The following is a 12,203-nucleotide window of genomic DNA, read 5'->3' on the forward strand; positions in this document are numbered from 1 at the left end:
TTCTTCACATCACAAATAACAATAACTGCAGAATGTACGGAACAGTCACTTCTATTCCGTGGTGTCATTTAGTTTGCATCACCTCTAAAGTCGTTTCTTATTAATCTGTTGACTCACCTGAACACTTTTCTGCTAAACTATCTGAACCCTTCAGATCGCAGCTCCGTGGCCTTCTGCCTGTAACCGAGGACATCGTACCCGAGCTACCACCTGTCGGCCATGTTGGTGCAGACGTTTAAATATGAAAACACCAGACTTACAAAAACATCCAGTTTTTATTTGCCTTTTTTGTTTTTTTAAACATCCGCCGACACTCACACACACTTTGGCCAGCGCTGATCCGACTCGGTACATTCAGAAAAACATTTTCATGGTCAGAGAGCCTCGCCAGCGCCGCCTGTTTCATCTCATTATGTTCACATGTTCCATTTAAAGTCCAGCACATCGTCCTGGTTGTAGTCTGTGCCCCGGGGAGCACGGCCTCATGGGAAAATCATTTCAGTTCTGAGGAAATTCATCCGAGTCAAACTGAGGACGAAACCTCCAGAAGAACCGAAGTCTGAATCTGGGACGCACAGAGTTAAATCCAGAGATGTTTTAGATCAAATTAAAACTAACATTATTGGAGTTTAAAAAGTCTGAGTATGAATCAAACTGATCACTTTTGGTGCTTCGGGGGCTCCGTAGAACAAAGATAAAACTTTAACTGACCTTTGATAAAACCAGGTTTTAAAACTAATTCAGAGATTTATAAGGAAACGGGTTTGAAACTGGTCTGCGCTAACATTCCTGTACAGGACCGTCAGGGCCGACCTCCAAGGTGCAGCTGACTCCACCGCCAACACTGTGATGTCATTAACGGACAGACTACACGTGTCATTCAGCAGAGAAGCAGCAGCTCAGACAACAGGTTCCTTTTGTGCACCGTTCAGGATCACCACCGACACCCGCCTCGTTTTTCACTCGGCAGCCTTACCAACTGGAACGGGGTCGGCGCTGATCAACGGACACACGACGCGCTGCCGAGCGTCTCCGCACCGGCTCTGATCCGAGACGCAGCCGAATCAAAGGCTGCAAGAGGACTGAAAGCGTAGGTCAGTTTGGTTCTGTTGGAGTGGTTCATCTGAGCCGATTCGAGACCCGAGCAAAGCTCATTTTCTTATGGTTCTGGAACCCAATTTGATCCAGTTTCTGACTGTTTTAAACGTGTTTTTGACCTAGAAGTTAGTAACGTTCTTCTGTGAAACCAGAGCGTAAGTTCAGGAAATGAATCTGAAGAATCCTCAAATGCATCAACATGAATCAGAACACCGTCGGACCTCCCTCTGAGGGAGGAAACCATCTCCTTTCCTTCAGCTCAGAGGATTAAATGATTAGAATAGTTTGTAAATGGAGTTTTTAATCTGTTCCTGACTGTTTCCTCAGTAATCAGTGACGCTCAGCTCAGTTGGGATCAAGAATATCAAATCGATACAAAACAAGAGGTTTAAATCATAAAAAGATGAATTCTATTCAAAGTTCAGATTTTCTCTCAGAACTCAAATGATTTTCCTCCTCGTGGCTCCGATCCGTCTGCGTTGGCACAATGTTTGTCGTCAGCGTGTTTGCCTGCGAGCCGCCTGCTGACCTCTGACATCACGGCGCTCAGACGGCGGGAGTCTATTTGTGGCGGCTGCCTCTCCTCTTCATGGCGGCCGTGCACTGGGGACAGTACCACTTCCCCTTGGGAGCCTCGGTCAGACCCACACAGCCGTAGTGGAACCACTCGATGGGACACTGAGGACACAAAGAGCGGGTCAGCTTTGGAAGCAGGAAACGCCCGGTCAGCACGCCGCGGCGCCAACAGTCGGAAACAGAAAGCCGTACTCACGTCTGTGTTGTCACAGCCGACCATTTCTCCGTAAGAAACCTGGAGGAGAACACAGAACCGTTACAAACCCAATCCAGTGAAGACGACATTTAACACCCAAAGAACTGAAGTGAATCTGATCCAAGAGGGTTAGCGGGTCCCACACTGGTCACTAATGAGCAGGACGGGGGGGCAGGGGACGCCTCTGTGGTTCACATCGTTTCTAAACACTAAGATGAAACCCTTTGGGTTCAAGATGGCCGAGCAGGAATTATTCCTCTTCCTTCAGCCATGATGGCGGTACATACTGGAGGACTCAGCTTTAAACAGCCTTCAGTGAGACGAGTGACTTAAAGGGATAATCCGGAGTAAAATGCACTTTAGGTCAATTTACGGGATGTTGGGAGTACATACGTTGAGTTGACATCAAAATCATGTCATTCGGATGTGTTTTGAGAATTTTGATTTGACCGTTTTTAACCAAAAGTCGTTAGCCTGGAGGAGAGCGGGGCATGTCTTATCGCCGCTACAAAACGCTATTTTCATACCTCTTCTACAGCTCCAAACAACATAACACTTACGTGGTAGTGAGTAGAGGGTCCCTAAAGCCAAACCGAAGTGTCCCGAGGTCTTCATGTGGTCGGATAGAGAGTCCAGAATGAATTTACTATGTTTTTTTTACAAACATAGTCCAGTATTTCTTTCGAAAGGTCCCACTCATGACAACAGAGGCACTCCTCTTCGGTGGCCATGGGCGCACATCGCCCACAGCCACACCACCAGTTGCCATCAACTCGCGGCTGGGTTCCAGCAATCTCCGCCTGCTGCATTTCTGTTGCTCCCCTTCTTTCCTCCTCTTCCATTTCTTTTAATTCCTCGTCTGTATATTCAGGTTCAAATTTGTATGGCAGGCCATCGAATTCAAAATCAAATCCAAAATATTCCTCTTCGTAGAGATCCTCTGCCATCCTGCTACGTTTTCTCTTTCCTGCTCTTCTCTGCTGCTCAATCAGCCTCTTCCGTCAACAGGAGGCTAGGTCACGCGAGACGTCACATTTTATAAAATTCCAACCTGTTAGTAAGCTAGGCTTTGCATACAACTTCATTTCACTTTCGAAAGAAATACTGGACTATGTTTGTATAAAAAAAAAAAAAAAAAAAAAAAAAAAAAAAAAAAAAAAGGCAACGAAATTGTGAATTTCCAGAGTGTGTTACTCCACACTCGGCTCTCAACTCATACGGACTTTCCGCTAAAGATGGCAGCTGCAGCAGCAACATTTCCGGAAAGGTACTGGCTTGATTAAATTCATTCTGGACTCTCTATCCGACCACATGAAGACCTCGGGACACTTCGGTTTGGCTTTAGGGACCCTCTACTCACTACCACGCAAGTGTTATGTTGTTTGGAGCTGTAGAAGAGGTGTAAAAATAGCGTTTTGTAGCGGCGACATGGTATGCCCCACTCTCCTCCAGGCTAACGACTTTTGGCTAAAAACGGTCAAATCAAAATTCTCAAAACACATCCGAATGACATGATTTTGATATCAACTCAACATATGTACTCCCAACATCCCGTAAATTGACCTAAAGTGCATTTTACTCCGGATTATCCCTTTAAACACATGATGAGCCATCTGTTATCCTGGAAAAGTCTGATTCAATCTGTCTGCAGGGGGACAAAAACAGACTCAACACTCTTCTTCTGTGGTGCCGTGTGTTGGACTTTAAAAAGACAGAAAGCTGCTCAGACCCTGTTGGAACAGTTCCTGATCTGAATAATGCAGATAAACCACAGGACTGTAAGGATGACTCATCAACAGTCTGATCAGGGACCCTCTGATGGGGGGGCCGGTACCTGGTTGCAGATGCAGTATCGGGGCTCGTTGGGGTCGTAGGTCCAGTCCACCTGGCTGTTGGCCTCGGCTTCGGGCAGCGCAGACGCCTGCTGGGAAAGCTCCTGAGCCAGCGCCGACGAGGAGGAGCACGATGAGAGCGAGGAGGACGAGGACGAAGAGGAGGACTGGTGGTTGGAAGACTTGATGCTGCTCCTGAAAACAGGAAGACGCGTTAACGGGCCACACCCGTCTGACCGGCGCGTGCTGCTCGGGGCGGGGTCTTACTTGGACTTGCGGCCCCTGGAGTCGGAGGTGGTGGTGGGGGTGAGGGTCTGGGTGAGGGTGGAGGCCAGGGCGGAGGAGGAGTAGCCCGTGTTGTCCCGGGACAGGGAGAACTCTCGGCCCAGCTGGAAGTCGTTGTTTTTGATGGCCTCGTAGCTGGCTTTGAGGCTGGAGGTCCTCCGGCCATCCTTCATCTGAACGCAGCGAGCACAGGGTTAGGGGGCGGGGCTACACGCATCAAATCTGACTCAAACTGCCTCTGACTGGGCAACTATTCTCTGACCTGTGCTGTGGCCTGCACTGCCTGAGCCGCAGCCATGGTGATGGCCCCGGCGCCGGCCCCGGGCCCCGCAGGCAGGGCGCTCAGGTTGTAGGAGGCCAGGGGCTGGGAGGAGTTCACGCTGTACACGTTGTTGGTGGACGAGGACGTGCTGTTGGTACGACAGCCTGCAGGGGACACAGAGGACACGTGAGGCAGCCGCAGCCGCACCTGGAAGACGGCCGCGGCCGAGCCGTTACCTGGCGTGTTCTCCTTGGAGGCGTCCGACGTGAGCGTGGACAGCAGCACCTCAGACTTGAACTTCTTCTCTGGAACGTGTTCGGTGGTGTGGTGAGTCGGAGCGCTGTACTTCCTCTCTGTGACCACACAAAGACACAAACGCTTTCACACCAGCTTACAAAGCCAGACCATCGCTTTGTGTCTGAATGGGAGGCATCAAACACCAAAAAGGTCTTTTTCAATGTTTCCAGGACAAAAACCTGATGAAGCAAACAGCTAAAACCTTAAAAACAGTCCAACCTGAAGCAGAAGGGAAAAGAGGGAGGTAAAAAGCAGAGAGAGGGAGGTAAAAAGCAGAGAGAGGGAGGTAAAAAGCAGAGAGAGAGAGGTAAAAAGCAGAGAAAGGGGGGTAAAAAGCAGAGAGGGAGGTAAAAAGCAGAGAGAGGGAGGTAAAAAGCAGAGAAAGGGGGGTAAAAAGCAGAGAGGGAGGTAAAAAGCAGAGAGAGGGAGGTAAAAAGCAGAGAGAGAGAGGTAAAAAGCAGAGAGGGAGGTAAAAAGCAGAGAGAGGGAGGTAAAAAGCAGAGACTGAGTGGACACGGACCCTGAAGCCATGTTTTATCTGCTTATTGAACTAAAGCAGCTGATGACTCAGCAGATTTAACAGCTGGACCTGTGGTTTTACTGAGCAAAACTAAATGAATCCTTTAAGATGTTCATGATTGATCACATGATCCATCAGCTGAGAGCCAACATAAGGACCTGAGCCCACAGCGCCGCCTGCTGACTGCCAGCTGCTGTAACGGGTCGCCCTGCATCCAGAACACAGCGTTCATGGTGGCGGCCGTACTCACTCTCGGCTGTGGTGTGCGAGTGGACGTGATGGTTGTTGACCGGCTGAGACGGGCTGTCCATCTCCAGCGATCCTGAGGAGAACACAGAGGACAGCAGGTTAGACTCACTCCTCCTCCTGACGCCGCCCGCTCAGACCGGGCCACTCACTTCTCTCCAGGATCTCTGTGATTCCGGCGTTGTCGGCTTCCAGCTCCATCTTGAACTTAGCGAGTTCCTGGTCCAGTTTACGCAGGTGACGGTCCACCTGAAGACAGAACAGAGCCCTCTGAGTCGCTCCAGTTCATTAAAACCTTCAGCTCCTTAAACCATCACACAGGAGCAGATGGTTCACTCTGCTGCCCATCTGTTCCACAGCTCCTCTCTGCTCTTTACCTGCATCCGTCTGCCACCTGCTGGCGGCTGTACAGAACACCCAGCTCCGGCTCTGGACCCAGCTCCGGCTCTGGACCCAGCTCCGGCTCTGGACCCAGCTCCGGCTCTGGACCCAGCTCCGGCTCTGGACCCAGCTCCGGCTCTGGACCCAGCTCCGGCTCTGGACCCAGCTCCGGCTCTGGACCCAGCTCCGGCTCAACTTTTCAGCCATAATGTGGCTGTAAATGTCTGATCATTGAGCTTTCTTTCATGTGAATACACTAAATACAACTGAATGAAATGAAAGGTCAGGTGCAGCTAAACTCTGCGTTTTTACAGCAGCAGACAGAGTTAGGCCATGACATCATTACAGAAACATACAGGTTATTTCTCCTCAGGTACAAGCAGCATGACGTTTGAACTACTGTCTGCAGATGCAAGGGAAAACATTTTACTTTACTGTTCAATGAAAATCATTTCAGAAATGGAACATTCAGTGGATTTAAGATCAAATACAGTTGCTTTAACAACACTGCCCCCTGCTGTGTGCAGTCAGAACTACAGAGAAAACATCAAATAATTAAACTACAACTCAGAGCAGGGAGGAAGCAGACACTGAACACACCACATACAGAGACGTTTAAAGTGACGTGAAACAGACCCGGTGCCCGTACCAGGTCCATGGAGCCCAGCAGGTACAGAACGGACACAGTTCTACTCACCAGATCATAAATCTGATTGGCCAGCTGGACCTTCTCATCCGCGTCTTCCAGAGCTTTGTAATAATCCTGAAACACAACAGAGCCAACAGCCGTTACACCTGCTCCACTAAAGATCAGATCCAATCAGACCAGAACCACCCACCAACACTCATTCTGACCTTTTTGATGACCTCCATCTGCTCCTCTCTCCACTCGGGTTTGTTCTTCTTGGCGTTGGTGAAGAACTCGATCACCTTCTGCTCGAGCTGATCTGTGGCATCTGTGGGTCCAAAGAGAAAGAACATGTCAGAGGAGCCATGAAGTTCTGGACAAGTTCAGCAGGTGGGGTCAGAGTCAGGAGACTTCATGTTCTCAGAACTTAAGATGAAACCAGCATTAAAGCTGGAGGTGGACCGGACATTCAACCTGGAGATCCAGAACCTCACATGGACTTTCTGAACACTCCAGATCTAAAGGAGTTCATCGAACTCTAGAAACAGTTTTGGAGCTAATTTATGGTGAATGGATCCAGGCCGCAGCAGGAGACAGAAGCAGGACTACACTGTTTGTTGGCCTGAACAAAGTCACCACAGATGATACATTAGTGATGAGGAAGGACCAAGGTTACTCACACCGGTCCGAACCATTTATACTGGCTCTAAGACTTTATTTTCTGAGACACTTTTAAAGAAAAGCTGTGACATAAACCAATAAAAGAGTGTAAAACAACATTTGGGTGTGATAATTGAGTTTTAAAGGCTCACAGAAACATTGGAAAAACATTTAAAATAAATGAGTGTAAAACCCACTGGTCCAGTTTATAAGCCACAGAAAAAAGCTGTGAGCTACACATGGATCAGATTATTATGAACCAACCAACAAAATTTCCATTCAACTTTAAAATGGAACGACTGAGCTGAGCTCAGTGCTGCTCTGAGGATGTAAAAAGCTAAAAATAATCTGCTTTCAGAGAGAAAAGAATCAGAAGTAAGACTGTGCCGCTTAAACTAATCTGAAAATCAGGCCTTTATATTATTAATGTGTTTGTTCTGGTGAAATATGCCCAGAACACTTTCTGATAATAATAATAATGATGATAATAACTACAGGCAGCTTCAGGAGACACCTTTCTGGTGAGGATTTGTGTTCTTCACTTCAACATTTACTCAGTTCCTTTTTATTTCAGAATGACTTGAAACTAGTGTTGGAACAGAGGCTGAGCAGCGACACACGGCGCTTCATGGCAGGAGGAGTTCTGCTGTGTCAGGCTGAGCCCGCCGGCTGCTTCCTCATCACATGAGAGGGAAACCGTAGTTATTATGCCTCCTTTCTGTCAACACCCACACTCAGCTACAGTCTGATCATGTGATCCTCGTTCATACCGTCTCTGAGAAGAAAAACAGAAATAAAAAAAAAAAATAATAAACTAGCAGGGCCCTTCTTTTACTCAGTGGATAATTCATTAGCACGTGTAGATAACATCTTAAATACTGGACCATCGCGTAGGAAGTGGAATAATCCAGATTTAACTGCGATGACCTGTGCAGCCCTGCTACCTGAGTTTCATTCACCTGCCCTGCCTCCACAGTGCTGACCATGAGCACCTCCCATCAGTGTCTGCTCTATGAGAGCTTTCACTGTCTGGGATCAATGTGTAGCTTTACCACACACAACCAGTCCTCTCCTCAGGGATAGGAAGCTTTAACACACTCTGGATGTGACCAGGTTCATGTGAACCACGACCCAGGCTCATTTATATCCTTTAACCCAAACCCCCTCGGACCCCTCAGGACCTAAAACTGAAACTATTTTTGCTTAAAAATACGTTGTTTGTTTCTAATAATCAGTTTAATAATGTCTGAAGCAATGTTCCCTCCAAGCTGCGCGCAGTCTCAGCGCACAAGAAAATCTATGGAGCGCATAAAATAAAATTCACCATGAACGTATTAATATATCAGTGTTTCCCGCAGTGCATTATAGTCAAGGCGGCCGCCTTAGCACACTCGCACTGCCGCCTTTGCCAACGTTCCCCCCCCAATTTTTTTTTTTTTTTTTTTAAACCGAAGTAATAATGCTTTGCCAGGCTCAGACTTTAAAGCTGCCGTCGGCAGGTTTTCAAAATTCCGAGTCTAAAGTCGGAAAATTCGAACTGATACAACTTTCAGGTCCCTCCCCCAACCTCTAACAAGCTCCGAATCGCCCCCCAAACCCCTCCCCCTCTGTGGACGAGGTTGTGCACGTGAGTTCACACCAGTGTGAGCGCACACAAGCTGGGGCAGACTCACGCTCAGCAGCGTGTGCACAAGCTGTGATTGACAGGTAGGATTCCTCCACCCTAACTTGATTGGTTAAAAACAGCCGGGAGCGCTCGATTTTTGCAAGCATGATTACAGGCTTCAGAGGGAGCTACAGATTTCGTTATTTTTTTCTAAACAGCCTATTTAATATTCTACTTCCAGAATCCCATGACAGTTCAAGCTAATATGACTAAAAAAAAGTTGCCGACCGAAGCTTTAAAAGATAGCATTGATAACATTGAATTGCGACACCTACTGTTTGTTAATGTAAATAGTTAATACTGTAAATAAAAAAGTGTTACAGCTCTTCCTGCGGGAAACACTGTATATAATACTAGACCTCATCTAATCTAATTAATTAGACCAACAATGTGTTTTTCTGTACCATTTTTCAATGTAACGCAGTGAGTGACAGGTGCTCAGCCAATGATACGATACGGTTTATTTACGCTATGCAGCCAATCATAGCATTGATAGTGCTTGCATATGTGCCCTGCCCATACGCGCCGTGCAGGTTAGCTAGCTAACAACAGTGAGACGCAACCCCTTATCATGGCGAAACGAACAGACAGCGCCAGCGACACGTCCACTCACCAAGCCAAAGTAAAAAAAAATTTGTTTTTTTTAGGATGGAATGGCTGTCTGAGTATGTGCAAACAGAAGAACAAGCAGTGAAACTGGGGGAGATTTTTACTTTATCAAGTGAAAAAGGTACTCTGCAAAACATGCAGGCTGCAAGCATGACTCTCACATATAACAGATAACATACTACATATCTCATGAACAACAAGATTTTTCTCTTTTTCATTTTAAATGGGCCAAATCACTTATATTAAAAGTAAACTAATGAAAATTGCTGCTGGGATTTGATTCTTTTAATAAGCCATGTAACTTGCTATGATCCAAGGTTTTGAACAGGTGTGTGGCCACAGCTTCACATCTGATGCTGCTCACAGTGGTCCTCAGTGTGCTCAGAGAGCTTGTGTGTATGCCCAGACACATGAAAAATTAGAGGGAACGTTGGTCTGAAGTAAAACTGAGGTGTGCATAACACAGACGCAGCTCCTTCAGACATCTGCAGTTACTGTAGTTTCCTCGTTAATGAAAGCATCTTCAATCCACAGCTACTACATTATGCACGTTAAAGTGATACTCCGGAGTAGATTCAACCTGGGGTCATTTGAACCGTGATATCCAGCCAAGTAGCCCACCCGCAGTTTTTTCGATATTGGCTGAACATCAGCTGAGTTACTGAGTTATCCCGAATAGCTTCGTACAAGGGTTAATGGATCCTGGCAGTATCTCCAAAATTACCACACTAAAATCACATGCCATGACACCAAACTTCTACAGTAGTACAAATATGGTCTGTACTCACAAAACGATGCATTTGGAAGTTTGAAAATAGTCCAGGAGTTTATTATTATCAACACAAGCCTGATAGCTTCTCTGCAGCTAAAGCTGCGTCGACGTCACTTCAGGGAGCTGGGAGCTTCAAAGTAAGATGAGGGTTGATCTACTACTGTAGACAACAAAGTATATGCTATATTCTACATGTTTTTTTATGAATTTTTATGTCGTAGAGTTGTGAAATTATTTTATCAATGGAGAAATTGAGCAGCCTTGCTTTGTTGTCTACAGTAGTAGATCAACCCTCATCTTACTTTGAAGCTCCCAGCTCCCTGAAGTGACGCCGACGCAGCTTTAGCAGCAGAGAAGCTATCAGGCTTGTGTTGATAATAATAAACTCCTGGACTATTTTCAAACTTCCAAATGCATCGTTTTGTGAGTACAGACCATATTTGTACTACTGTAGAAGTTTGGTGTCATGGCATGTGATTTTAGTGTGGTAATTTTGGAGATACTGCCAGGATCCATTAACCCTTGTACGAAGCTATTCGGGATAACTCAGTAACTCAGCTGATGTTCAGCCAAGATCGAAAAAACTGCGGGTGGGCTACTTGGCTGGATATCACGGTTCAAATGACCCCAGGTTGAATCTACTCCGGAGTATCACTTTAATGCAACACTTTGTTTCGCACGGAAACATCATTTGAACCCATTTAACACGTGTTCTGAGACTGTTTTTGGCCAAAGTAGTTGTGTATTCAACGCTAAATTGATAAAAGTCCATCAAATTCAAAAGAGTAATGGTTTAACAAGCTCCTGGTTTGGTCTTTCGTACGTTTTATTCAAACAAATGAAGAGTAGTGACACATTAAACAGCTGTGCTGTCAGTGCATACAGCACAGCTGGAGAACCGGTCCCTTTAAGACGCACATTACTGTTAGCCCGGTGTGCTAACATGTGTGCTAATCTATACACTTTAACCACTTTTTCATAACACTGAGACATTTTTCATCTGTTTTCTGCGTGCGCTCGTTTAACCGTGTCGATGCACCGTCTGAGAGAGCCGGTGTGAGCTCTACCTACTCTGAACCTGCAGGTCCATCTCTCGCATTTCCGTAAACCTGTCGCGGAGATCCATGGGTAGCTGCTCGATCACTGCCAGGAGAAGAAAAAGCAGTTAACCAGCTAGCATGGCTAGGCTAACGGCCAGAGACACACTGGCCGGAAAATAAGACACATTAAACGCACAATATACCACTACAACCCCGCCTCCGCTTTGATACAGTCCAATACTCACTTTCGAGATAATCCTCGAGGTACAACATCTTGTCAAATTCGACGTTTTCAACGTTTTACGGATCAATTTTCTTCTTTCAATATGGCGCCTCCAGCCTCTGTCTCACTCAGAAAAAATACGCCGAGAAATTGAGGTCAGAGAGCGTGACGCAAGCGGCTGCCTGTGTTGCGATTGGTTGAAAGAAAGGCGGGCTTTGTTGTGCGTGCTTTAAAACTGATGCATTGTGGGAGTTGTGGTTTAATTTTTGTTTAATGCGTGTTAGTACACTATTCCAAATTCATCTCCAACTTGTTTGGTTTAACTGTATTTATTTATTTGATAAACCAGAAATATTTGTGCTATAATCTTATACAAATCCATAATCAATGCAAAGGATTTGGTGAATCCTACATAAAAAAATCAATCTGGGTGGTCAGATATAGGCTAGCTGCATGATGGAGTTTAGAAAAATAGGCTAATTATTGGTCTTCAAATAGATCGTAAACTAGATCTAAATATATGTATTTTAGTTGAAACCTTTATTTGATTTATTTGCTTTTAGAAACAGACTCTCTTTTTTGTTGTTGTTAGTTTTACACTCAAAGTAAACAGCTTTTTTCATCTGGTGAAAAGTAATTAGTAGACTACTTATCAATCCGCACTTTTTCTTTATTAGCAATAAAAAAAAAAACATATCGGCTATAAAACTGTGATTTTATGACCGAGATGTTGAAAAACCCATCAATGGGTTGTATAGTGATGATTATGAGTCATCTGACACTCCTTCAGATCTTACACCCAAACATATTCCAACTCAAATCTGGACCAAAGCCTGCATGGTTCTTGTTAGTTCTGGGCTCCTCGTTCAGGTTGGGGCTCAGGTGTGACCTGAATGAGGATGCGTTTTGATT

General features: G+C 45.9%; 1 protein-coding gene across 1 annotated transcript; it reads right to left on the reverse strand.

The window, feature by feature from the left end:
* Positions 1-256: 256 nt before the first annotated feature.
* On the reverse strand, positions 257-11,440 carry ing3 (inhibitor of growth family, member 3). Its single transcript, XM_075472375.1, has 12 exons — positions 11,314-11,440; positions 11,100-11,171; positions 6,549-6,649; positions 6,391-6,456; positions 5,465-5,561; positions 5,317-5,388; positions 4,486-4,602; positions 4,250-4,413; positions 3,970-4,160; positions 3,705-3,897; positions 1,871-1,909; positions 257-1,776 (listed from the first exon to the last, which is right to left on the reverse strand). The coding sequence occupies exons 1-12, from the start codon at positions 11,339-11,341 to the stop codon at positions 1,660-1,662; spliced, it is 1,257 nt and encodes a 418-aa protein (XP_075328490.1). The 5' UTR covers positions 11,342-11,440; the 3' UTR covers positions 257-1,659.
* Positions 11,441-12,203: the final 763 nt, after the last annotated feature.

The sequence above is a fragment of the Odontesthes bonariensis genome, chromosome 8 (assembly GCF_027942865.1).
Source record: "Odontesthes bonariensis isolate fOdoBon6 chromosome 8, fOdoBon6.hap1, whole genome shotgun sequence".
Lineage (NCBI taxonomy): Eukaryota > Metazoa > Chordata > Actinopteri > Atheriniformes > Atherinopsidae > Odontesthes > Odontesthes bonariensis.